Source organism: Notechis scutatus, chromosome 4 (genome assembly GCF_049901735.1).
Source record: "Notechis scutatus isolate UNSWTSFEM ecotype Mainland chromosome 4, rNotScu1.2, whole genome shotgun sequence".
Lineage (NCBI taxonomy): Eukaryota > Metazoa > Chordata > Lepidosauria > Squamata > Elapidae > Notechis > Notechis scutatus.
The window spans coordinates 168664765-168692324 of record NC_142012.1 but is presented as its reverse complement, the minus strand read 5'-3'; the positions used below and the strand labels follow the sequence as shown (position 1 = coordinate 168692324).

The 27560-nt window shown below is 49.7% G+C and overlaps 1 protein-coding gene across 3 annotated transcripts in view; it reads left to right on the top strand.

Moving 5' to 3' along the window:
• The window catches only part of FGF12 (fibroblast growth factor 12), a 165274-nt gene that overhangs the window by 35738 nt on the left and 101976 nt on the right, over positions 1-27560 (top strand). The window contains exon 1 of one of the 3 annotated variants that reach the window (XM_087965628.1): positions 16501-16766. The exons of the other annotated variants lie outside the window; for them this stretch is intronic. Within the exon in view, the coding sequence (XP_087821754.1) occupies positions 16679-16766 (88 nt within the window). The 5' untranslated portion in view covers positions 16501-16678. Of the gene's footprint in view, positions 1-16500; positions 16767-27560 lie in introns of those variants that run through there. 3 annotated transcript variants of the gene reach the window in all.

Below are 27560 nucleotides of genomic sequence, written 5' to 3'. Positions count from 1 at the left end.
ATGATGTTCCCTAGTTGGGTCATGAAACGTCCGCAAGAAAACAACCAAGCTCAGAGAGCACCAAGGACCCCACAAGCCTATTATTTTTCCTCCTCCTCCTCCTCCTCCTCCTCTTCCTCCCCTCCCCCTCCTCCCCTCCTCCTCCTCCTCCAACCCCTAGCACTGATGATGTTCCCTAGTTGGGTCATGAAATGTCTGCAAGAAAACAACCAAGCTCAGAGACCACCAAGGACCCCACAGTCCTCCTCCTTCTCCCTCTTCCTTTTCCTTCCTCCTCCTCCTCCATTCCACCAACCCTACTCCCTTCTAGCACTGATGATGTTCCCTAGTTGAGTTATGAAACATCTGCAAGGAAAACCCCCAAGCTCAGAGGGCACCAAGGACCCCTCAGTCCTCCTCCTCCTCCTCCAGTTCACACCCACCCTCCCTTCTAGCCCGGATAATGTTTCCTACTGGGGTCATGAAACGTCTGCAAGAAACCCCCCAAGCTCAGAGAGATCCCCCACCCTGAGCTACAGATGTTCTCTTCTGCCAGCCACTGATCATCTTGGGGGTTGGCCTCTGTGGGTCCATGGCTGGAGGCAGCATCTCCCTTAGTCCTCTCAGACCCCAGCAGCCTCCAGGACCATCAACGTGGAGCCCTCTTGGACCACCAGCCCCCCCACAAGGGTTGGGGCTCGGAGGTCCACCTTGCTCTCCCCAAACAGGCAGTTCCACGCTGCGCTGCTGGGCGGGGGAGGGAAGAGCGATAGCCTGGGTCTAACCCCCCCCCATCGCCTTCCCCGGCCATTGAACGTCTTCGAGGGAAAGGATGCCAGCGGTTCCCACCCCACAGAAGCGGCAGGGGAGGGGACTCAACCACGCCCGTCTCCTCCGTGGCCTCCTGGCCTCCAGAGATGCAGAAAACCCCCAACTGCTGAGGGTTCAGAAGACCTTGAACCCAGGCTGACTCCTCGGAGCTTCTGCTGGGGATGATGGGCTGCCTTAATCCACCTGCTGTGGCCTTTGTGTAGCCTGGCCTCACGAAGCCCTTGGGAGCCTTTTGGGAAGTGGATCGCATCCACAACCGTTTTATTTAGGTCGGTTCCTTTTCTTCTTCCGGGCGAGTTGAGGGGGCTCTTCAGGGTCACGATTAGCAAGAGGGGCTCATCGGCAATTATCCCCCCACCCCCCAAGAATGGCTTGTTCTGAAAGCTTCAAAGTGGCCATCGCAGCAGGAGGGATTCAGGTGGCTCGGGATTTAGTCGCTCTCTTTCGCACTCAGCTCTGGAAAGGGAGAAAAGTTGAGTCTGCCACAGTCCGTACCTCCTTCCCTTTGGGCGATAAGAAAAAGCACGTCAGTATAAAGGCCGTCCTCAGCTTACGGCTGGTTGCTTAGGACCATCCAAAGTTGCAAATAGCACTTATATACCGCTTTGTGGTGCTTTCTGTCCCTCTCTAAGCGGTTTACAGAGTCAGCCTCTTGCCCCCAACCATCTGGGTCCTCATTTTACCAACCTCGGAAGGACGGAAAGCGGAGTCACCCTTGAAGTGGTCAGGATCGAACTCCTGGCAGTGCGCAGAGTTAGCCCACAACGCTGCATCCTAACCCCTGGGCCACCAGGGCTCTTCGACCCCGTTTATGACCCATCTTCCAAATTCTGATTCTCACAGTCACGTGGCCACGACGGACTTAGATTTTTGCTGGAAAAGCGGCCTCTGTGTTTACTGTCGATTTATGGCCAAAACCTCCCCACAGGGAACGCCGGGTTCGCTCGACACGTGGGACCCAGAAGGGAAGGTTGCAGAATTGGAGCCGGTTCCCCCAGGACCTGCTTTACGGCCATTGTGAGGGCAGGCTTGGATAATGGCTGTAATGGATTATGTAATTGATTATGGCTGTAAGCTGAGGACATCCTGAGGACATCCTGTAGTTCATGTCTGCAATGAGCAGCCGAGGGAAACCACGAACGGGGTCATGTGGCTGCAGAGGGGAAGGCCGGCATGTCGTTGAGTCAGGATGTGGCTTGCCTGAGGTTCAGTGCCCATAAAGGGGGAACCTTTCTACCTCAGGGCTGAACTGTGGGGTCCTGGGTGCTCTCTGAGCCGGGTGGTTTCCTTGCAGACATTTCAGGACCCAACTAGGGAACCTCATCAACTTGCCTCCAGAAGTTGTAAAGGCTCCAACACTGGAAGTTTTAAAGAAGAGGTTGGATAACCCTTTGTCTGAAGTGGTGTAGGGTTCCCTGCCTAAACAAGGGGGTTGGACTAGAAGACCTCCAAGGTTCCTTCCAGCTCTGCTATTCTATTCTAATACCCAGAATCAGTGCAAACCCCCCCTCCCTTCTAGCCTTGATGATGTTCCCTAGTTGGGTCATGAAACGTCTGCAAGAAAAGCATCCAGCTCAGAGAGCACCAAGGGCTCCACAGTCGTTGTTGTTGTTGTTGTTGTCGTCGTCCTCCTCCTCCTCCTCCTCCTCCTCCTCCTCCCCCCCTCCAGTTCTCCTCCTCCATCCCTTCCCTCCTTCCCCGCTCTCTCCTCCTCCCCTCCCTGTCCCCTCCCCCTCCTCTAGTCCTCCCCCTCTCCCTCCCGATGGCCAAGGCCTCACCTGTATTAGACTGTCTAATGCCTGCTTAGGAAGAAATGCTGCCTCAGCCCAAGTGGGGGCCGAGGGAGAGGAAGACCACACACAAAAACCACCCCCTGGACATTGAGATAAAGACGAAAGCAAACCAGCTAAGGGGAAACGAGGTTCGTGAAGAGAAGCTTCACTTAAAAGATCCTATTATTGTGGACATGTTGGGAGACGGGGCCTGGCTTGGCTTCAGAGCTTTCCTGCCAAGGCGCATATTGGATGCATCTGGATCCTAGGATTTTCTGCCTTGATTCCCCTTCCCCCACCGATCTCGTCTCCTAGTCACCCCTCGTCAATAGGAACGGCTCCTCTGAGGAGATGGCAAACTCACCACAAAATACCAGGGGTCCTTCTGACTGGTCACCGAGCAACCGTTTGCAGTGACACCTGACTGCCCCTCCACAAAAGGTCCTTACGGCCCAGTTCTGGCAGCCATTCCCCCCCACCCCCATATCCATGTGACTGCATTTGGGAGGTTGGGCAGCAGCCAACCCTGGAGGCTGTTTGCAGGGCCCTTCCGTCTTGGGACGGGGATCTACAATCCTTCCGTTAAGTTGCATGCCACCCGTCTAGCATTCGAGGGGACTCTGGGCAGAGTTGACTTCTGGTTTCGGCAGAAACACTCCATAGTGAATGATGGGTTTGCTTAATGACTGTGGCATTCACTGTACAGCAGTGGTGTTCACTTTATGACCATTGCACTTGCTTTACGACTGTGGCCCAAAGGTGCTTTTTTTTCAAGAGGCCACTGGACTTTCTTGTTTTTTCTTGGAAGACGTTTAGCTTCTTGCCTGTCACGCCCCTGTTGGAGTCTGAATCTGAGGAGGAAGACGAACAGCTGACAGGGAGTGGGAGCGTGGCTCCGTTGGCTGTGGAGGAAACTGGGGAAGGGCAAAGTCTGGCTGGGCAGAGCAGGGAAGAAGTAGAGCAAGGGAGAGGGAGTCCAGAGGAAGACTTAAGAGCTTAAGCCCACCCCCTCTTCATCCTAGGGCATGCAGGGAGGAACGGAGAAGGGAGCAACATGGTCTGAGTGGCTTACGGGGGAGGAAAGGGCCCTGATTCCCTTCATTAGCTGCAGCTGGGAACACAGTGTTTAAAAAGGGAAGATGCGCGCAGCAAACTGTTGGGAGAGTTTGTCTCCATCCAAAGGTAACCTGGACATTGGGGGCAAGGTTGGAGATAATAAAGGGACTCTTCTTGCTTATTTGACTGTGTTGCCTTTGTGCCACGCCCCTTTGGGTCATCACATCACCTAAGGAGCTTCTTCAGCTCTGACTGAATGGTGGGGGATATAAATCCTTCCATTCCCCCGCCATCCAGTCAGAGCTGAAGAAGCTCTTGGTGTGTGAAGTAAAACATCTTCAAAAACAAACAAACAAAGTCTAGTTGCCTTTTGGAAAAGCACCATTGGGTCAACCGTGTCCTGGATGGTGGAGAATCTCCAGAGACCCCCTGGTTCTAGAGAATCTTCTTTCGGTCATTTTGAACTCCACTTGGGGTTGGCTTTGAGGAGATCCAGACATCATGTTTTCTGGTGGCCTCATTTCCTTTTATCTCCTCCCCTTCCAAGCATAGCGGCCTTACTGTTCCTGTGGACCTCCAACGTGGTTTGATTTAGCACCCCAGTTAGCTGGTTAGGGACAGAACCATGGTCTAGCAGATGCCCAAGGCTGAGCCGGAGTCTCAAAAGAATCGAAGCAAACCAAGAGGGAGAAAAGACAATCCAGTTTGTTGGGGAAAGATAATCCCCTCTCTTCCCTAAACTCCATTCCCAGTTCTTCCCCTGGGCTAAGGTCCTTCTGTGCCCTGGAATTGTTTCTGAACTCTGCTTTCCAGCCAGTAATAATTCCCCCCGACCCCAAATTCAAAACAAGCTACCTGAAAACTATCGGAATAAGCATGCAGATGCTACGGAAAGGCATAAAAACACTTCTGGTGTGATTCTGGCAGCCTTTCCTTGCAAGCATCCAATCCCAGCCCAGCAAAACCCCGGTGCAGTCCGGAGGTCCCAGGTAGACTGAGGAATTCTGGGAATTCACGCATCTTAAAAGGGGTCAAGTTTGAGAAATGCCACTCGACAAAGGGAACAGGGCTTAAAATGCGCCAGAGTGTCCTGATTTGAGCAGCCAGCCGGTTCGGTGGCTTTAACTCCTCCCAGGGGGAATGTTGGTGGTGCGTTTTTGGCCTGAGAATTCTGGTCCCATCAGAAATCCAGGAAATATGCTCCGTCTAAGTAGCAATGCCTTGCTTGCTTGCTCCATCTTGTGGCTCTCAAAGGGTGGCACACCTTCAACCCACCCTAGGAGCAATGGGGGTGTTGGGGAGAAGCACATTCCCCGAAATATTCTCCTCCGTGGGGAATTGCTGGCCTTTTAGCAGTTCTAGGAGCTGAAGTAGAAGAATAGGAATAGAGAAAGGAGAATGGAATGGAATAGAATATAGAATAGAATATGGAATGGAATGGAATGGAATGGAATGGAATAGAATAGAATAGAATGGAATGGAATGGAATGGAATAGAATAGGAGTAGAAAGGAATGAATAGAATAGAATAGAATAGAATAGAATAGAATTAGAAAGGAATGAATAGAATAGAATGGAATGGAATGGAATGGAATAGAATAGAATAGAATAGAATAGAATAGAATAGAATAGAATAGAATAGAATAGAATAGAATTAGAAAGGAATGAATAGAATAGAATAGAATAGAATAGAATTAGAAAGGAATGAATAGAATAGAATAGAATAGAATAGAATAGAATTAGAAAGGAATGAATAGAATAGAATAGAATAGAATAGAATTAGAAAGGAATAAATAGAATAGAATAGAATAGAATAGAATAGAATAGAATAGAATAGAATTAGAAAGGAATGAATAGAATAGAGAAGAGAAGAGAAGAGAAGAGAAGAGAAGAGAATAGGGAAGGGACCTTGGAGATCTGCTAGTCCAACCTCATGATTGTAAAATCATAGAAACATGTGGCTGGAAGGTCATCTAGTCCAACCCCTGCTCTGTCAGGAAACTCTATCCCATCTCAAACTAGTGACCGTCCAGTCCCTTCTTGATAGCCTCCAGTGATGGAGCAGCCACAACCTCTGGAGGGAAGCTGTTCCACCGATTCATTGTTCTAATTGTCAGGAAGTTTCTCCTTATTTCCAGGCTGGATCTAACAGAATCATAGAATTATAGGGTTGGGAGGGGCCTTGGAGGTCTTCTAGTCCAACCCCTGATCAAGGCAGGAGAACTTATGTCACCCCAGTTCAATGGCTGTCCAGTCTCTTTTGGGGAACCTCCAATGATTGAGTAGCCACAATTCCTGAAGGGAAGTCGTCCCGCCGGTGGATTGTCCTCACGGTGAGGAATTTTTTTTCTTCATTCCAGGTTGCTTCTCTCCTTGCTTAGTCTCCATCTGTTGCTTCTTCTCCTGCCTTCAGGGGCTTTGGGGAATAAGTTGAGCCCCTCCTCTCTGTGGCAGCCCCTCAAATATTGGAAGATAGCTGTCATGTCCCCCCTAAGCTTTCTTTTCGTTAGGCTAGCCCTATCTTTCCTATCATCCTTTTCTCAGGACTAGCCGTAAGTCCAAAGGCCAGTAGTAAAATGACTCCTCGATGGGACATTACTGGTTCAGGGAGCAATTTTGGGGCGGTCATTTTAGACGCTGTGATCCTTTCGCAGTGATTTTTCTAAGGATACTATAAAGCATAAAAACCAGTAGTCTACAATGCGAGGTTGTGTTGCGTTTTACTTCTTCGGAGTTTTGGTGCCAGAACTGTTAACTAATAGTTGCAATTAACCTCTGAGTCGGTTTGGAGTTCAATGGGGCGTTTACTCAGCCTTGGAGTTCAATGGGGAGTTTACTCAGCCTTGGAGTTCAATGGGGAGTTTACTCAGCCTTGGAGTTCAATGGGGAGTTTACTCAGCCTTGGAGTTCAATGGGAGTTTACTCAGCCTTGGAGTTCAATGGGGAGTTTACTCAGCCTTGGAGTTCAATGGGGAGTTTACTCAGCCTTGGAGTTCAATGGGGAGTTTACTCAGCCTTGGAGTTCAATGGGGAGTTTACTCAGCCTTGGGCTGCACCAACTCAGCCGCTGGAAGACTGTCCAGGGGTTAGTAAATCAGCTGGTTTGTGGAAAGGCTTTGGTGCCCCCTGGTGGTTGTTTGAGGAATAGAGCATCGGAATTATTTTTATTTATTTATTTATTTATTTATTTGATTTGCCAATTGTTTACAAGATAATAAGTATAATAAGTGTATACATAGTTGTGAATACATGAAATGGGTACATATAAGAAAAATAAAAGAAGAATAAGAGAAACAATAGGACAGGGACGGTAGGCACGTTGGTGCGCTTAATTATGACCTGTGAAGGCCCGGTGTTGTTGTTGTGTTCCTTGTCTCAAGCCGTGTTTCGCAACCTTGGCAACTTGAAGATGGATCATAGAATCCTAGGACTGGAACGGACCGTGGAGGTCATCTAGTCCAACCCCCTGCCCAAGACAAGAGACCTTATATCATCCCGGAGAAATGGCTGCCCAATCTCTTCTTGAAAGCCTTTAGCAACAGAGTCCCCACCACTTCTGGAGTGAAGCCGTCCCCCGGCCAGGAAATTCCGCTTTAGCTCCAGATTGGGTCTCCCGCTGACAACTCTCCACCCGAGATTGCTTCTTGGGGCTTTGCTTCCTCAGGTGGAGAATAGCTGGACCTGATCCCCCTCTTCTAGGGTTGGAAAATGCTATCGGGTCACCCTCAGTCCTTCTCTTCCTTAGACGAGGCCAGGGATGTCCAAGTCAGTTTCACTGAGGGCCACATCACAGTTGTGTTTGGCCACAGGGTGGGCGTGGCTGGGTTGGGCATAGGCAGCTCAAGGCCACTCATGTCGGGGGCACCTGTGGTGGCCAAGGGCTCAGGCAGGATTTCCTTCCCTCCCATAGTCTTCCTTCCTTTCCTTCCTTCCTTCCTTCCTTCCTTTCCTTCCTTCCTTCCCTTCCTTCCTTCCTTCCTTTCCTTCCTTCCTTTCCTTCCTTCCTTCCTTCCTTCCTTCCTTCCTTCCTTCCTTCCTTCCATCCTTCCTTCCTTCCTTCCTTCCTTCCCTTTCTTTCCTTCCTTCCTTCCCTTCCTTCCTTCCTTCCTTCCTTCCTTTCCTTCCTTTCCTTCCCTTCCTTCCTTTCCTTCCTTCCTTCCTTCCTTCCTTTCCTTCCTTTCCTTCCTTCCTTCCTTCCTTTCCTTCCTTTCCTTCCTTCCTTCCTTCCTTCCTTCCTTCCTTCCTTCCTTCCTTCTTTCCTTCCTTCCTTCCTTCCTTCCTCCTTCCTTCCTTCCCTTCCTTCCTTCCTTCCTTCCTTTCCTTCCTTCCTTCCTTCCTTCCTTCCTTCCTTCCTTCCTTCCTTCCTTCCTTCCTTCCTTCCTTCCTTCCTTCCTTCCTTTCCTTCCTTCCTTCCTTCCTTCCTTCCTTCCTTCCTTCCTTCCTTCCTTCCTTCCCTTCCTTCCTTCCTTCCTTCCTTCCTTCCTTCCTTCCTTCCTTCCTTCCTTCCTTCCTTCCTTCCCTTCCCTTCCTTTCCTTTCCTTCCTTCCCTTCCCTTCCTTCCTTCCTTCCTTCCTTCCTTCCTTCCTTCCTTCCTTCCTTCCTTCCTTCCTTCCTCCCTCCCTCCCTCCCTCCCTCCCTCCCTCCTTCCTTCCTTCCTTTCCTTCCTTCCTTCCTTCCTTCCTTCCTTCCTTCCTTCCTTCCTTCCTTCCTTCCTTCCTTCCTTCCTCCCTCCCTCCCTCCCTCCCTCCCTCCCTCCCTCCTCGCTTTTCTTTTTCTCCTTTCCCTTTGTCTTTAGTTTGTTTGGCTAGCCCTCTGCCAGGGAAAAGAGAGCATGCCGGGGCCGGCAGCCCCTCCCCCCCAGCCCTGTTTTTGCTGCCTGGGGGCTGCAGGAGGCGGTTGCGGCCGAAAGCAAAGGCCTGCGAGGGCTGCCCGTGGCCTGCCCGAACTCCTTTCTCACTGGCAGAGGCACTGTGGGCTGTTTTCAGGGTGGCCCTGCAGGCCAGATCTAAGCACCCCGCCGGCTGGATCTGGCCTGCAGGCCTTGAATTTGACACCCCTGCACTAGACCTACCCGGTCCCTGCAACCGTTCATCCCATATTTTAGCCTCCCGTCCCCCCATTCCTACTCCTTGCTCTTTTCCGTAGTCTTTCTAACGTCCCGTCGTATCTTAGTGACCAGAACTGGACACAGTATTCCAAGTGTAGTCTTACTAAGGCTTTGTACAGCAGTACTATCACTTTATATGATCTGGATTCTATCCCTCTGTTGAGGTAGCTTAAGGTGACATAGTTGGCTGAGGAATTGTGGAAATTGAAGCCCACCCGTCCTAAAATGACCCAGTTTGAGGAAGGAGGTTAGTGCAAAAGGAAGCCAGAGAACACAGGAGCCAACAGACAAGCCTCACCGAGGGCCACTTGAGTCCTCTCAGGCAGGGGTCCCCAACCGCCGGTCCGCGGACTGGTCCCGGTCCGCGGAACAAGACTTACCGGGCCGCTGGTTGCTGGGCGCCGCCATCTTTTTGGTAAAAAGTGCTTCCGGTGAGCTTTTCCGGGTAGAAAGCTCACCGGAAGCACTTTTTCATCAAAAAGATGAGTGGCGCCAGCGGCTTCGATGAGCTTTTCCGGGTGAAAGCCATTTCTACCCGAAAAAGCTCACTGGAGCGCTGGCGCTGCCATCTTTTGACGAAAAAGTGCTTCGGTGAGGTCACCGGAAGCACTTTTTCGTCAAAAGATGGCGGCGCCCAGTTGATGCGGTACCGGGCAGCGGCGCCCAGCTGATGCCGGTACCGGGCCGCGGCGTCAAAAGGTTGGGGATCACTGCTCTCAGGCATTAAAGTTGGAAGCCATTTCTGAGAGCAAGCACATTTCTGAGAGCAAGCACTTGGGAAGCCTTTTCCCCTGGAGGCTAAATGACCCCGTAGCATTTTTCCCTTCAAGAGGGTAGTAGTCATTTGCCTTTTATCTCTAAGGTGGCGCCAAGGTTCCCAGCAACGAACCCAATCAATTCAGCAACTCTTTGAGAAAGCCGAAAGTGACAGGGAGTTGCTATGAGTTGACACTGACTTGATGTTACATCATCAGGCAGCCAATGAATGAATCAATTCCTAAAAAAATACCACCTGACTGTCCAGAGCAAGGGTGTCAAAACTTGCCAATTTTAAGACCTGTGGCATTCAACTCTCAAAATTCCCAACCAGCCATCCTTCATTAGTCTTTCTAGCACTGATGATGTTCTTCTTCTTCTTCCTCCTCCTCCTCCTCCTCCTCCTCCTCCTCCTCCTCCTCCTCCTCCTCCTCCTCCTCCTCCTCCTCCCATCTAGCACTGATGATATTCCCTAGTTGGGTCATGAAATGTCTGCAAGAAACCAGCTGAGCACAGAGAGCACCAAGGATCCTGCAGGTTTTTCTTCTTCTTCTTCTTCTTCTTCTTCTTCTTCTTCTTCTTCTTCTTCTTCTTCTTCTTCTTCTTCTTCTTCTTCTTCTTCTTCTTCTTCTTCTTCTTCTTCTTCTTCTTCTTCTTCTTCTTCTTCTTCTTCTTCTTCTTCTTCTTCTTCTTCTTCTTCTTCTTCTTCTTCTTCCTCTCCTTCTCCTTCTCCTCCTCCTCCTCCTCCTCCTCCTCCTCCTCCTCCTCCTCCTCCTCCTCCTCCTCCTCCTCCTCCTTCTTCTTCTTCTTCTTCTGCCTTTCTTCTTCTTCTTCTTCTTCTTCTTCTTCTTCTTCTTCTTCTTCTTCTTCTTCTTCTTCTTCTTCTTCTTCTTCTTCTTCTTCTTCTTCTTCTTCTTCTTCTTCTTCTTCTTCTTCTTCTTCTTCTTCTCTCCTCCTCCTCCTCCTCCTCCTCCTCCTCCTCCTCCTCCTCCTCCTCCTCCTCCTCCTCCTCCTCCTCCTCCTCCTCCTCCTCCGTTGGAAGACTGCTATCATGTTACCTCCAGCCCTTCTTTCCTTTAGATTGAACATACCCCCTTCCTGCAACCACTCTTCTTCCTAAGTTTTAGAGCCTCCAGTCCCCTAATCATCTTGGCTGCCCTTCTCGCACCCTTTCCAGAGTCTCGACATCTTTGGGCTCAAATGTACACCACCCACATGCTTGGTAGCTGTTCTCTCCCCCTTCCCTCTTTGTCCTGCTGTCTCAAAAGATGGCAAGGGATCCTGAGTGGAGCCTTCTGGCTGCCCAGTTGATTTATTATGATGTTTGTGCCGGGTTGTATATCAATTAAACTCTGAGCCCTCCGCCCTGTAATCCTCAGCAGGCCTGGAGGCATTTTGTCAGAGGCTTTATTGAGATGGAGTTACGTGGCAATCAGAGCATCTTCACAATTTATTAAGGAAATCATCTAATTAAGAAATGAGGTGGTTAATCTGGCAAGATTTATTCTTGACAGATCCAGGCTGACTCCTGGCAATTATCTGCGGGTCAAGATGCTTAAAGATTAACCTCCGTTTGAGAGGATTTCCAGAGATCAATGAAAAAATAAACAGATAATCAGGATTCAAGCAAAAACAAACTGAGGAATTCTGAGATGTCTCAAAGAACCTAATGAGAATTATTTCAGGTGATCCCTAATCTGTTCTCTGAGAATAAACCTAACACTAAGAGGAAGCCAGCAGGTTTCCAGCAAGAAAAAACTGCCTCCGGGGACTAATACAGTTAAAGCTGTTGGCCAGGACAGCAGTTTGGGGGTCTTGAGGTGAAATTTTGGCCCCTGAGGTCCCTCCTGGGCTGCTGGGCCATCCAGTGCGAAACCCAAAAGTGTGTTTTGCAAAAGGCAACTGGACTTTCTTGTTTTTTCCTTGAAGACGTTTCTCTTCTCACCCGAGAAGCTTCTTCACTTCTGACTGAAGGGTGGAGTATGGAAGGATCTATATTCCTTGCGATCCTCTGGTCATTAGCTCCCTCTGAGAGTCATTGAGGCCACTTGGAGGCTTAGCTGTGCCCTCAGGGTCACCCAAGTCAGAGATCCCTCCCCGTCGGTTGAGAGCGGGGCTGCCCAATTTTAACGTAGGTGGCCTCTTTGACCCCTCTTTTAAACCAGAGCTCCTCTCCATCCGCAATGTGGATCTTAGACATCCGGTGGGGAACTGGTCAGCTTCTCTCCGAAACGGTCAAGAGGCCAGACCAGCTTTCCCCAACCGGCCATTATCAGGTGTCTGGTGCTGCCCACCTTCTTGTCATGTGGAGGTAACCATAACCCCTCACGAAGAGCCTCTCACAGAAGAAGCTGGATTGCTAGTCCTCCTCGTTACAAGAATCTCGCCAGACAGACTGCATCCCCTTGGGAACGGTCTGACACGGGTTCAAGGGTTCCGGGGGAGGCCAGGCCTTGTGGCGCTTTCTGCACTGCGAGGATTCCAAGCTCGGACCTCTCTTAACACCCCCGCTCCAGCCTCTCTAGAGATTACATCACAGGAAGGGAGGAAGGGAGGACAGAAGTAACAAAGGAAAGAAGAAAACAAGGAAGGAAGGAAGGAATGGGGGAGGGAGGGAAGAAAGAAAGAAGGAAGGAAAGAAAGAAAAGAAAGAAGAAAGACTGTGGGATCCTTGGGGCTCACTGAACTTGACTGTTTTATGGCAGACATTTCTTGACCCAACTAGTTAACCTCTTCAGTTCTAGAACGGAGTGAGGTTGGCTCCCTGTTTATTTATCGTGGCTTGCCCTGTCAGTGTTGTTGCGAGTGTTGTTCTCTTCTTGGTGGTTCTGTCATTGTGCTGTTATTTACTGTAGCTACCGTATTTAAACATAGAACAACCCTCCCTCCCTTCTAGCATTGATGATGTTACCTAGTTGGGTCATGAAACATCTGCAAAGAAACAACCACATTCAGGAAGGAAGGAAGGAAGGAAGGAAGGAAGGAAGGAAGGAAGGAAGGAAGGAAGGAGGGAGGGAGGGAGGGAGGGAGGGAGGAAGGAAGGAAGGAAGGAAGGAAGGAAGGAAGGAAGGAAGGAAGGAAGGAAGGAAGGAAGGAAGGAAGGAAGGAAGGAAGGAAGGAAGGGGACCTCCAACTACACAGGAGTCTTAATAGGGATTAGACTGCTTGCATTGATTGATATCAGGGACCACCAACCAGAACCCCTCATGAAGAATCTTAAGAGAAGCTATATTGATGGTCACCCAGGTTACAGGCATCTCATCTGGCTGACTGTCTCCCCTTGGGAATGGTCAGACACGGGTTCAAGGAGTCTGGGGGAGGCCAGGCCTTGTGCCGCTTTCTGCACTGCAAGGACTCCAAGCTAGGTCTGCTCTTAACCCCTCCCAAATTCACGTAACAACCATGTGACTAACTAAACAGCGGAAGTGATTCACTTATCAATTGTGGCAAGCCAGGTCATAAAATGGGGCCAAACTCTCTTAACAACTGTCCCACTTAGCCATAGAAAGTTTGGCCTCCATTGTGGTCGTAAGCCGAGAACGCCTTGGAATCCTTGGCTCAGTTGTCCCAACATATTTATGTAAGTCTGTTAATGGCTTGGTGGGTGAGCAGTGGGGATGTTTTGGTCATGGGTTTGTACACACATGACCCCCCAAAGACAGCCGGGGTGGATTTTGCTTGCCCAGCAGGTCGCCTTCTGGATATTTTGGGCTGCAGGTCCCATAACTCCCAGCAGAGGCAGTTGGGAAAGAGAAGGTGTGGAGAGGGGGAGAAAAGTCAGCATTTTGATATAAATCTTAGATCTGGAGATTGGAGGGTTTTTGGTTTTTTGGGTGTCTGTAGAAAGAAGGCGGCCATTGTGAGTTGCTCCTGAAAACCCCACATCTGGGCACTGGCTGTGTCCATGCAGGGCGCTTCCTCCTTTCATGCAATTGTCTAGCGCAGGGGTGTCCAACCTGGGCCACTTTAAGACTTGAGGACTTCGACTCCCAGAATTCCCTAGGTCAGTGTTTCTCAGCCTGGGCCAGTTTAAGACTTGAGGACATGCTGGCTAGGGAATTCTGGGAGTTGAAGTCTTTCAGTCCCTTTAAAGTCCACGAATCTTAAAGTGGCCCAGGTTGGACACCCCCACTCTAGTGGACCATTCCCACAACACGCTCCCCTTGATCAGCATCCTCTGAAGGCCCTTGATAGAGATCAAAGGCTGGTACCTGCCCAGCCCCTCTGTGACATCTTCTGTTTCCTTCTGGTCAAGCGTGCCCAGCCACCATCATTTGCTCCTTAGTTCATGGCTCCGTGCAGGAGCCCAGAAGTGGCTTAATTCAACCACCAGCTGACCTACGATGCTTGGTTGCACCCGGGTCTCTCCCTGTCTCCTCAGGCCAGTGGCATGCCGGCACGGAGCAGTCTACCTGCCTGTTGCTGTTTTCTGCCTGCTGCCCAGCAGCAGGGAGGCCCCAGGCCCCATGGCATCGTCCTCCTGGGTCTCTGGGGGGCAGCAGCTGCACCCACTGCTTGGCAACCGGGCACGTGGGAGAAGGAAGTTGTCAGCCCTTCCACCCAAGAGCTGAGGGCCTTGGGAAGCCCTCTGAAGAAGGAGAGATTCTCCACCTGGGCCCCCTCTTTCTGTTTCATTTATGTGGAGGACTTTCCTGGGGTTCACAGCCCCCCCAATGCCCTGGCAATCTGCCCCCAGAGCCCCCCAGGGGGTTCCTGCCAATCCCCCCTCCGTCTGGCAGCTCGTCTGTCACCGCTTTCAGTCTGGCTGAATGACAGCCCAGTCCTTCTGGGGGCCCTTCCTTCAGAGGGTGGTTATGGGGCAGGTGCTGCTCCTTTCCAAGGAGGACGCCCCCTGGAGGCTTCTCCTGTCCATCTCCTCGCCCCCTCAGCCCACCCCCCACTTCAGTTCCACAGGCACCAAGGAGTTTGGGCTAATTTTATTCTCCGCCCTCTCCCTCTCCTCCTTTCCTCTCCCCTTCCATCTCTTCCCTTCCCTTCTCTCTCCTTCCTTCCTCCCCTCCCCTCTCCCCCTCTCCCCCTTCCTTCCCTTCCCTTCCCTTTTCAGTCAATGACTTCAGGAGTCTTACAATTCAAAAATATACAATTAAAACAGTAAAAACACTTTTTAAAAAAATGAAAAAACCACCCAGAATATACACAGCAGTGGAGATACATGGCCAGTTAACACACACACACACACACACACACACACACACACACACACACACACACTCATCCTGACACTAACCCTCACCTATGGCCGAACCCCTAAGGACTGGGGACCTATAATAATTGTCCCCATATATAAAAAGGGGGGAAATGCTGGCAGGTGAGGTGTGGCCCATGAGGCTGGGGACCCACGAAGGCCCCTTGCAAGTCTGCCCCCCCGCCTTGGCTGGTTGCTTCCTTTCTCAATGGCTGAGCTGCTCCTTTCACTGGAGGGAGCCAAAAGGTCCAGGACAAAAGATGGCAAGGGATCCTGAGTGGAGCCTTCTGGCCGCCCAGGTGATTTATTATGATTTTTGTGCCGGGTTGTATAGCAGTTAAACTCTGAGCCCTTCGCCCTGTAATCCTCAGCAGGCCTGGAGGCATTTTGTCAGAGGCTTTATTGAGATGGAGTTACGTGGCAATCAGAGCATCTCCACAATTTATTAAGGAAATCATCTAATTAAGAAATGAGGCGGTTAATCTGGCAAGATTTACTCTTGACAGGTCCAGGCTGACTCCTGGCAGTTATCTGCTGGTTCAAGATGCTTACTGCAAACCCCACTTTCTGCTAGCGCTGATGATGTTGCCTAGTTAGGTAATAAAACATCTGCAAGAAAACCACCAATCTCAGAGAGCACCAAGGACCTCTCATTTCAACCAGAGCTATAAATATTATTATAAATATTGATAATCAAAATAAGAACGGCACCTGTGCAATTAAGACCTCGTAACCCAGGGAGAAGTTGGCCTATGGGGTCTGCGCAAGACCCCTTCCACGTAAGGCCACTCCACCACTATTTGGGGTTTCGGACCCCTCCCCCCCCACTAAACTTGCTTGCAGATGATCTTCATCCATCCCCCACATGTCAGTTTTGGGGTCTAAAGATCAGCTGCGCATCTGCCCACTTGGGAATTTCTCCAATTTGGGGGCTCCTATAAAAGAAGGTGGGAAGGACTTAGCTAAATAGAAGACAGGACTTGGGGGTCAAGTCAGTATATTGAGTGAGTAAGGCAGCAAAAGTAACACCCATTAATTAATAATTAATTCTCTGGCTCATTAATTCTCTGGCCTCCTTCTCTGGAGGATGGAGAATTCACACAACCAGCTGAGTTGGATCCCATCATGATGTCATGACTGTGTTTTTTTGGGGGGTGGAGAGACTAGTCCAAATTCCTATATTTTTATCTGTTGGTTCATTTATTAAATTTATCTTGTGCCGTCCAGAGATAAGTCTGTAAGTATTGGTTGGGTACCAGGATAGCGCTTAGCGCATGTTCAACCACACTCTCTCCCCAAGTCTGAAAATGCCCTTTTCCGTTTTTCATTGCTTTTTTTTTGTTGTTAAAAAATCTTGGTCTGTTTGGTTGTATTTTTGCAATTTCAAACAGGTGGTGTGTTTTGTACGTAAGTGTAGCGTTTTTCCAACCCTGGCAACTTTGAAGATGCACGGACTTCCAAGGTGGAGCCACCCCGTTCTAGCCACGAATGTTGAAGAAGACGGGAGACTCCCAGGACTGGCCGGTCACTCCAAGAGCTGGAAAGAGACTTTAGAGCCAGTTCGGGAAGGAAGCGCTGCCGAGGCGGAGTCCGCTCCAGCTTCGCCAGCGCCGCTGGGCTCAGGTGACCCGTGGCCAGGAGGGTCCCCCGCTCCCCGAAGTCGCCCCCTCGGCCCAGGAGCAGAGCCCGGCAGCTGTTCCGGCGGCAGGGGGTGCGGCCAGCGCCCGGCACCGCCTCCCCCTCCGGGCCGTGACGTCCGTCCCCCGCCTCCCCCCCCCACCACACCGGCCAAGTCCCGGCAAGTCGCTCCGGAAGGCAGCCGATCCGCAACTTCGCCGCCGCCTCCATGCGCCCTTCGGCGGGGCCTCTGGGCGGCCGGACCCCCGGCGGTGGCGCGCGCTGCCGAGCCCAGGGCGGCCGCTAGCTGCCGGCGGGGGTCCCGGGCGCCTTTGCGGGCCCGCGGCGGGACTCCATGAGGATCACGGGGCTGCTCTGGATCAAAAGCAGGCACATGCTGCAGTGCCTCTGTGGAGGGCGCCTGAGTACCAGCACCTCCCCAGGTGGGTGGCCGGGCCGGCGGTGGGGCGGGGTGGGGGCCAGGTGGGGGGGGTCCCCGACGCGGAGGGCTCCCCTGGCCTCCCAAGCACGACCGGACGGGCGAGGGTCGGGATTCAGCACCCTGGACAGCGCACCCACCGCCGTCCAAGGCGCTGAAAAGGATTTCCTGGCCATCACCTGGAAAGCGGAGTTGATTGTCGACCTCTGTGTCTTGTCTCGGACCCGGGACCTTGGCCTGGAGCGGAGAGGAAAAGCACTCTGGTTGTTCTCAGAGGCAGCCTGTCCTTTTAGGAACTCTACCACGGGGGCTGGGGTTTTGGTCCGCGTTCATGCAAAGTGTACTTGCTCTGTCCGTAGAACGTGTTGCTCCAAGTATAAAGGTGATTGTGGTATCGTTGGAAGAAAAAAGCTAGTTTTCCCACACCTTCCTGTTGCTTATCCCATTTTTGAGGAGGCCTTGTCTGGTATATTATGTGAACCGAGACGTCTGTAGCAATTTTTGGACTTAGACGTCTCTTTTCTTGACTTCATTTTAGACCTGTGGCATTCACGTCTGTCTGCAAGTGACACATTCCTGTAGTATGTGCAAATGTGCCTTCAGCAACCGAAGTGAGAGGCAGGGCTCAAATCTTTATCCAAAAATCAGGACCGTGTTCACACAAGATGCTCCTTTGATTTCTGAATTAACCCATTTTCCTGGTTTGCGTGATACACTAAGCCATGAATTAACCAAAGGTTGACACAAGCGGGCTTAACATATCATGGGAATGGAGCCATTATGGCTTCACCTGATTTGGTTAAATACGTTACATGAATCTCTGAATAAGATCAGGGTAGCTTCTACACAGCATCGTTTTGAAAGCTGGCTGTTGTGTTTAGGAGCAGACCTCAGTGTTGTGTGTTGTGATGAGGTTTGTGTGGAATTTGTTTTGGGTTGCAGTGTGGGGATAGGGGCACTGAGGCTGGCCATCTCTGCAAATTCAGAGAACAGCAGGCTGGAAATGTTTAGCCTGATTGCTGCATCTCCCAGCAGGTTGGGAGGCAAAGTGTGGCCCAATCCATGAAGCAGGAGCTTGTGGCAACCAGCCATGGTTAACTGGTAGATTAAATAAGCCAGAATCATTTTTTGTGTGTGTCAAGACCTAAAGACCTAAAGCCAGAATCAGAAAGCCAGCAGAGAAAGTCACTTGTTGAAAACTGCCAACTTCCCTTCTGGCTCTTAAATTTCTGATTCTGACAATTTTCCAGTGTTGTGCATCATACTTGAAGATATATTTGTATTTTCTCAGTGTGGAAGGACAGGTAAGACTTCCATAAACCTACTGTGGAGTAACCTTCCAACATAAGGAAATACATTCACTTCATAGTTCTATATTGATAGTCTTATTTTATTAGAAGCACACAAAGCAAGTTATTCACTAATACTAGTTTTCTTCGTCAAATCTTTGGACTGTAGCTTTCTAAACTAAAGTTATTGTCTTTTATTGCTGCTCCCAGCCTTTATTTGTAGGCCTCTATTGTCTCAAGATGGTGCTGTTGAAATTTGGTTGTGATACGGCTGATTTTCAACAGCACATTTTTGTTTTGACAGAGCAAGGGTGGAATTGGAAGATCTCTGGCATACTTTGTTCCAGTTTCTATTATCTTCTCCCAAACTCCTCAAAGGGGCCTGAAATTAACTGTTCTAATTTAGCCAGGGGGCAGCAGCATTAAAAATTGACTGCAAAACCCCCGTCCTCTGACATCTAGTGTCATTGTCTCCAATAGACAGTGATGGTGGTGCTGTAATTTCAGCCCCCCACCAGCTCATCAGGGAGCAGATCATAGCCCCCCTGCCCTGAAAAAGTTGCCCTTCCTAACACGCAGGAAGGATGTTGTTGCTTTGAGCTCCGAGCTTGGCGATTTGGTTGCCATCGTTTCATCTCCATTTGAGGAGACATCTTCAGCGCGCAATCTTTGGATTGTGCTCGTCTGGGGAGCCCGGGCCTTGAAATACCGTGCTGAGTCCTGGTCTGGTTTCGGGTTGTGCTCCCCCCAGACAAGCACAATCCAAAGCGCCCTGAAGATGTTGTCTCCTTGAACGGGGATGAAATGTTTGCAACCAAATCACCAAGCTTGGAGCTCAAAGCAACGACATAGCTACCCACCTGAGCTACTAATATTCAAAGACAAAGAGGAAGGATTTGGTCAGCCACTTGTGGTGATGCTGAACTGATAAGAATGCAAGTGACAAATGGCAAGTTGTGTATTGGGCAAATCCTTACTTGGGAATAATTGATCTTTGACCAGGTCGAATGTTCTCCTGACTCCCTGCTCGGTGTTGGATTGACCTCTTTAGTAGGATGGTTGGTGTTCCAGGCGGGGTAAATCTCCCAGCTAATCGAGAGGTCTAATGCAAAGGAGATGACGGTGCCATAGAAATCGGGCTGAGGGGACGGACAGGGCCGAACTGGAGCTGCCAAAACAGACCCGACCCCAACCTGGAAACTTTCAGCTTCCTCCGTCTTAGGATGGCAGTCGCGGTTCCCCTCCCTTCAGGATCTCTCCGCCCTCTCAGCAAACTGAAAAAAGAGTTTGGGGGGCACTTGGAAGCTGCCCAGGGTTTCCGTGACATGTCAGCGAGTCCAACTGGAGGTGGATTGAAGGGATCTGCTAATCCCCGTTGGGAAAGGCTCCTTCCAAAGAGCCGGGATCCAGGGTGTGACTTGGCTGCCATCGCCTTGGCAACGGTTGCCTTGTTTTCTTGTGCAAAGGTCTCCTCCCTGGAGAGGAAGTCTCTGAGAAGGCTCCTCCCGAGTTTCCATAGAGGCTGGGGGTGGTGCTGGTGTGTGTGTGTGTGTGTGTTTGTGCGTGTGTGCGTGCGTGTGTCATGCTTCCTTCTTACCCTGAAACCAGACCGCTCCTCAAGACAGGCAAGTCTGCTGGGTGTTGCAATAAAGGCCGCATTGTTAGGAGATGTGGAGCAAGAGGGACCAGCGTACCTGCCTGCGCTGCACTCCCCCTTGTGCCTCTGGGGTTGGGGCATTTGAGCAGCGGAGCTTCTCCCCAAGCATCACCTCGCTGCACACGCAGCAAAGTCCCTCTGGGGCGTCCGGCTGCGCTGCTGATTTCCTGCTCTGAGTTTGGGTTTGAGGCGGGGCAGCCTTTGAGAGGAAAGTTCTCACTTTCTTCTCTTTCATTCTTGTAGAAGCCCTTGGAGGCAGGGTGGAAGGAAGGGAAAGAGTTTTGCCACTGAAGAGACCCCCAAAGGGAGGCTTTTCCCCAAAGGCAACTGGGCTTCCTTTTTTTTTCCTTTTGAAAACATTTCGCTTCTCATCCAAGAAGCTTCTTCAACTTCTAACTAACTAAAGTTCTAACTAAGAATGAAGTAGCTTTTGGGATTAGAAGCTCCTCCTCCTCCTTCCTTCTAGCACTGATGATGTTCTCTAGTTGGGTCATGAAAGATCTGCAAGAAAGCCACCAAGCTCAGAGAGCACCAAGGACCACACAGTCCTCCTCCTTCTCCTCCTCCTCTTCTTCCCCCCACCCCCATAGCACTGATGATATTCCCTAGTTGGGTCATGAAACATCTAAAATACCATCAAGCTCAGAGAATACCAAGGGCCCTTCATTTCGACCCTGAGCTACAAACCATCTCCTTTAATCAATTGTAATGATGGAGTCTTAATAGTTGGCTTGACTTGGCTCCAGTGGTACTTGACCTCTTCTAGACTCTTCCTGCCACCCTATGTTCTCTTGCTTCCTGGACATCTGGAGTGGGGATCGGTCAGACCCTTCCTCAAAGGAGCCCTTGAAAAGAAGCCCCAGCACAGGGGGAGATGTTGCTACAGAAAGTTGCCTAGGTGCCATCAAGCATTAATGCTTTAAAAAAACTATTAAAAGTAGGCACGTCCTCCTCTCCTCCACTGCCAGTGTTGGCCCCTTGAAGATAGAGCCATGCCTTGTTTCCTACAATCCTTCAGGGCCACAGCTCACCCCGTCAGAGGTTTCTCTTAGAGGCCAGAGAGATGCAGTGCAGCCTTGGGAGCAGGTGGGTAGCAGAGGGGGGCCTTCTGTCTGGGAGGACAATGCTACGAGAGTCTCTGCCTCAGGGGTCCCCAAACTTGGCCCCTTTAAGACTTGTGCACTTCAACTCCCAGAAAGCTGGCTGGAGAATTCTGGGAGTTGAAGTCTACAAGTCTTCAAGGGGCCAAGTCTGGAGACCTCTGTGTCTGCCTATTCCCAGATTTGATTAAGACCTGGAATTCTTCTTGCCACAGCCACAGCCACAGCCACAGCCACAGCCACAGCCACAGCCTTAGCAAGGGACAGAAGAAGTTGCTACATTGTTCAGTAATAAAAGAGCGAGTTCTTGAAGTCGATCATGAAAGCCTCAGCAGGAGGCAGTTGGTGTCTCCCTTAATAGCTGGCTTCCTCACGGTCTGAGATTGGCTGATGCTGGGAAGTGCAGGAGGCTGGTGGAGATTCTTCATCATCCAGGTCATCGTTGTCCCAAAGCTGCTTCCTACTACGACTTCCCACTCAACATCTGGATGCTCCTGTTCCCTCCCCCCCCCCCGACCCTTTCAGGTTGCTAGCATGGTTTAGACCTGGGGTGTCAAACTTGCTTCGTCACGTTGTTGTCACGTGACGTATCACGACTTTCCCCCTCTTCACTAAAATGGGAGTGGGTGTGACACATCTGGCCCACAGGCCACGAGTTTGACACCCCTGGTTTAGACTGGGCTATAGAACAGAACAGAACTGAACAGAACAGAATAGAGTGCAGAGCAGAGCAGAGTAGAATAGAGTAGAATGTAGGAATAAGAATAGAATAGAACAGAATAGATATTGGAATATAGAATAGAATAGAATAGAATAGAATAGAATAGAATGCAGAGTAGAGTAGAATAGGACAGAACAGAATAAAATAAAATAATGAAGAGGAGAGAAGAGAAGAGAAGAGAAAGCAGAAGATAATATAATAGAAGAGAAATAAAATAGAGAATAGAATAGAACAGAACAGAAAAGAAAAGAATAGAAATAAGAATAGAATAGAAATAAGAATAGAATAGAATAACAGAGTTGGAAGATACCTTGAAGGTCATCTAGTCCATCCCGCTGCTCAAGCAGGAGACAATATACCAGTGGTGGCTAGCCTTTTTGGCATCGAGGGCTGAAACAGGAGCACGCATGTGTACACACCGGAAACCAGAAAAGCAGCTCCCCAACACCCGCGCGCAGGAGTGCTGGAAGCCAGAAGCTTAGTTTCCTGCTCTTCCGGTTTCTAAGGTGCACATGTGCATGAAGACCAGCTGGCCAGCGCACATGTGTGCACCAGAACCCGGAAGAGCAACGGGCGACAGCTGGCTTGCCTGGAGAGATGGCTCTGCATGCCACTTCCAGCACGCGTGGCATAGGTTCACCATCACGGCCGTAGACCATTTCTGACAGAGGGCAGTCCAGTCTCCTCTTGAAAGCCTCCAGGGATGAAGCTCCCACAACTTTCTTTTTTTAACAAAAATATATAATATGAACATTCCATCTTCCATTAAACAGTGTGTCATTTGAGTACAAATATCTCTGTGCAATAACAATCAAAATTTATAACAGTATTCATTACATTGATATTGATTCTCTGATCTTACAATTAAACATAGTAAAGCTATTCATTTCTCCCTCGTAACATATCTTCTAATAAGAATATAATAATAATATTAAACATAGTAATCCTAATAGTCATTATAATAACAATCACTGTATTGTTTACATCTCCATCTTAACATATTTTCTATATTTCACTGATCTTCTTTTATTCCTAACTTCCGTTTCTATTTTCTAACCATTGATAAAGTAATTCATATGTCATATAATATTCAGTTTGTTCTTTCTCTTAATTGCAAGTGTTCATCTATTCATTTCTGCACATTCTAATATTTTCATAATCACATTCTCATCACTAGGGATCTCTTCACTCTTCCAGTGTTGTGCAAATACAATTCTAGCTGCAGTCAATACATGGATAATTAAATGTGCATTCCCTTTACTTTAAGTTTCAGGTAAAATCCCCAACAAAAATATTTCTGGTTTTAATTCAACGTGCTGTTTCCAGCCATGTATATATTTTTGTCCAGTTTTTTTTTTTTGCTTCTACATATGTCCACCACATGTGATAATAAGACACAGGGTGTCTAGTGGCATGTCCAACATTTAGCTGACTTATCTTTAAACATTTTTGCCAACCTTCCTGGTGCGAAGTGCCATTTATAAAGCATCTTATACAGATCTTCTTTATATGCAGCTGCCATCGTAAATGTGTAGTTCCTGACCCCCAGGGTTCTGCCTTGTATCCGGTTCTATTGTGCAACCAAAGCTTTTTTGCCCATCATCTCCTTCACTTGTTCACCTTCCAGTTTGATGCCCAATAAGTAGCTGCACAATTTCTTTTATCAACCTTTCTTCTGTCCCTGTTAATATCTTGTCTAATTCTGTTAGCTCTTTATAGAAACCGTATAATTTAACATCTTTCTCATATCTAGAACGTATCTGCACTTGTGAACGCCATGTCATATCGATCCCTGGATCACTCAGTTCTTGTTTAGCTTTGAGCTCTCCCTTTTCATTCAGGATATCTTTATATCTAACAATATTTCCCATGTTGAAAACGTTTGGGTGACTCAGCGCTTCCATTGTTGAAAGCCAAACTGGTATCCTGGAATAATGTTGCTCCCACGACTTCTGAAGGCAACTTCTCTTCCATGGGGTCAATTGCCTTAAGGTGGCTTCTTCCCTTTCCCTACACAACGGCTAAGCCACAGCAAACCTAGCCAAGATTAGCATTAACACTTCCTGTCCTGGTGAAATGCTGCCCCTTGGCAAGAATAACTCCAGGGCTCTGGGTGTGGATGATGGACGTTGTCCTGAGACGGATGTTGGGCAAACAAAGGAGAAAACGCTGGTTGCAGATGGAAAGAGGACTTTCAGTAGGGAACCTCTTGGCTGGTTATCGGTCTTGATGTCAAATCCATCTTCGGCTGTGAGTCCTCAGTGACTCCTGCTTCATCACGTCGTAATTCTGTCTGGGTTACTGGTTTGGTTGTTGTTATTTAAGAAGGACTCAGGGTGACACAGTAGCACCCTTCCAATATTTGAGGGGCTGCCCCAAAGAAGAGGGGGGGTGTCAACCTATTTTCCAAAGCACCAGAGGACAGGACAAGAAACGATGGATGGAAACCGATCGAGGAGAGAAGCAACCTGGAATTGAGAAGAAACTTCCTGACAGTGAGGACAATGAACCAGTGGAACTGCTTGCCACCAGAAGTTGTAGGTGCTCCATCATTGGAGGTTTTCGAGAAGAGACTGGACAGCCACTGGTCTGGCATGGTCTAGGTGCTCCTGGTTGAGCAGGGGGTTGGACTAGAAGACCTCCAAGGTCCCTCCCAACTGTGTTGTTCTGTCTGTTATCTGGGCTGAGCTCAGAGGCTCCAGCAGGTGAAGAAGGAATGAGTCCTCTTGCACAGCTCACCCAGCTGGGAGAATTTGTTTCGTAGCTTAGCGTGTTTATTTATTTGTTTATCACATTGATTGGCCACTCATTGGAGCACAGAAGGCGTCTCGGGTGCCCCTGCCATCCCGGTGGGTCCGTCCTGATGGCCCCAAGGGGGCTTTTTCCAGAGCCCCCCCCCGTTCCTCTTCTTCCGCTCTGACAGGAGGAGGGTGGGGAAGGGAAGGGCAGGAGCTGTGTGGATCTGATACGGTTCAAAGGGGACCTTTTCCTAGCTGGCTTCCTACCTGAGGGAGGGGACAGCTGGCTTTGTCTTTGAGGGGAAAGGAAAGGGCGAGTGGAGGCTTCAAAGCAGCCAAATGGGTCCAGGGAGGGGAGTTGAAGGAGGAGCCCACCCCAGTCAGGAAGGCAGGTTGGCAGGTCCTCCGTGGCCCCTCTTGACGGGATGGTCTTCAGTCCTTTGGCTCTGTCTGCCCTCCAGTTGATTCCCAGGAGGAAGCTTTTTCAGCGAAGAATGCTTTGCTCTCCCCCTCCCTCTCTCTTTCTCTGTCTCTCATTCTTTCTCCCTCCCTCTCTCTTTCTCTCCTCTTTCTGTCTCTTTGTCTTTCTCACTCTGTCTTTCTTTCTCCCTCCCTTTGTCTTTCTCTCCTCTTTCTCTCTCTCTCTTTCTCTGTCTCTCATTCTTTCTCTCTCTTTGTCTTTCTCACTCTGTCTTTCTTTCTCCCTCCCTTTGTCTTTCTCTCCTCTTTCTCTCTCTTTGTCTTTCTCACTCTGTCTTTCTTTCTCCCCCCCTTTGTCTTTCTCTTTTCTCTCTCTCTTTGTCTTTCTCTCTGTGTGTGTCTCTGTCTCTTTTTCTCTCTCCTTCTCTCTCCCTGCCTCTCTCTTTGTCTCCTTCTTCTCCTCCTTCTCTCTCTTTGTCTTTCTTGCGCTGCCTTTCTCCCTTTGTCTCTCTCTCCCTCTTTCTCTTTCTCCCTTTGTCTCTCTCTCTCTCTTTCTCTCTCATACTCTTTCTCTCCCTCTTTCCCTGTCACCCACCCCTCCGTGCTCCAGCATTCTCTGCTTTCTGATGACTGCACTGTTTCGTATTTGAAAACTGAAAACGGTTGATTGGAAAAACTGTCCCCAGAATAGCACAAAAGACTCTTGATTTGGGGGTGGGGGCTGCATTCAAGATTGGGGACTAATTGGCGAGTGCAATTGCCGTGATTGTCGAGAGCGGCTGGGCAGCTGACAAGGCCCTCTTCTGGAAGGCTCCCAGCTTCTATTTCGGAGCTGCGGTTACACCGTCTGACTTTGGCGGCTCCAGTGTTAGCCTCTGACTTCCAAAGGGGCCCCTCTTGCCCCGGAGCAGTTGGGATCACGGGCATGGCCTTGGGAGCCCTGCTTTTCCACGTGGTTGAAGGCATCCAGAACAGGGGTCTCCGACCTGAGCAACTTGAAGACTTGTGGACTTCACCTCCCAGAATTCCTCAGCCTGGAAAAATTTCTTAGCAGGAGGGGTAGGAGAATCCCCACATCTCCTACAGGGGCCCATGAGAAGGACCTTGGCGGGTGGACAGAAAGATGTACCTTGGGAAGCAGTCCGGCAAGAGGCAGCCTAGCCCACAGCTGGGTGGGGGCTGGGCCAAGGGGCTCAGGCGGGACCTTCCCTTAATTCCTTGGGCAACCGCAAAGAAGATGGGGGAGGGGTGGAGGATTGTACTTTCAGACTTGCAAGGTTGATGTTATCCCCACCAGATCAGACAGGAAACACAATCAGCAGATTCTGCTATATTATAAAGCTACAATGTAGGGGAAGGAGGGGCAAAAACTGGGGGCGGAGTCAAAAGAGCGATCAGCCTAGAATCCCTACGTAGCCACAAGCGAACTAAGTCCAACTCTCCTTGAGTACGGTTGACCCCTATCTAACTATCTAACTCCTAGCAGGTGTTGACCACTAGATGAGAGGACTCTGGTGCAAAAGCTCTTTAAGCAATAAATAGATTTAACCTTCATGTGTGAAATCTTTCACATCTGGTTTTTCACACCTGACAAGATGGGAGGGAGGGAAGGAGGGAGGGAGGGAGGGAGGGAGGGAGGGAGGAAAGAAGATAGGGAAGGAGAGGAAGGAGATGTGTAAGAAAAGAGATGGCAGAAACTGGAGGTGGAGTCAAAAGAGCGATCAGCCTAGAATCCCTACGTAGCCACAAGCAAACTAAGTCCAACGTCCCTTGAATTCTGTGGACCCTTATCTGACTCCTAGGAGGTGCTCACCATTAGTTGAGACCATTCTTGTGCATAGACAAAGTTCACGTGCAAACCTTGTTTTTCATGCCTGACAGAATCTTGCAAGTCTAAAAGGACCATTCTCACCTCCATCCCATCTTCTTTCAAGCCCGAGAAACTAGGGAGGGTCTCTTCCGACCCTCTGGCCCCCCTCACTCTCCAGCCGTGGTCTTCAGTGGTTTCTTATCTGTCCCTGCTCCCTGGGCAGCCTCTCTTTGTCCTTTCTCCCAAGGCCTTTTGCACATCCCCCATTCCATCTACTGACACCAACTGGCAAGGTTCCACTATGCTGGTTGTGGACTTGTCTGCTGGGGGTCAAATGGTCAGGACTTCTTCGTTTCTACCATTCCAGCTATTTAGCGAAGACCCCCTGGAGGGAAACTAATGGGGGGGGGGAGCTAATCCAGGAGAGGAGCAACCTAGGAGAAACTTCCTCACAGTGAGGACAATTAACCAGTGGAACAAATGGCCTCCAGCAGTTCTGGGTGCTCCGTCCCTGGAGGATTTTAAGAAAAGACAGGACAGCCACTTGTCAGGAATGGTTATATAAGGTCTCCGGCTTGAGCAGGGGGCTGGACTAGAAGACCTCCAAGGTCCCTTCCAGCGTTGTTGTTTTGTTAACTGTTGAGAAGCTGCTAGTTATTACTTCCTTTCTTTTCCTCGATTTTATCTTTCATCATTTCAGTGAATTTTTTAATGACTGTTGGAAACTTGCCTTTTTTATTGGGAGCTGCCCGGAGATGACAAGGTTTGGGGTGAGGGATTCAGCCACGTGTAAAATTATCGCTATTTCCAGGGCAAAAACCACTCCAGTTTTAGGGTTAGGTCATGACACGTCCGGTTCCCTTTTAACAGAATGCCAGAACTGGACGTGGCCAGGAAGGCCTTTGGCACCTATCGCCTTTGATTGACAGGGAAGACTTTTCCTAACCTACCCCTTCCTCTGCCTCTGAAGACCAACGACGTGGCGCTTGTGACTCTTCAGCCTGCTCTGGACAGGAACCCACCCTGGCCACACTAGAGCCCGTCCTGTGCCAGGCTGGGGAAG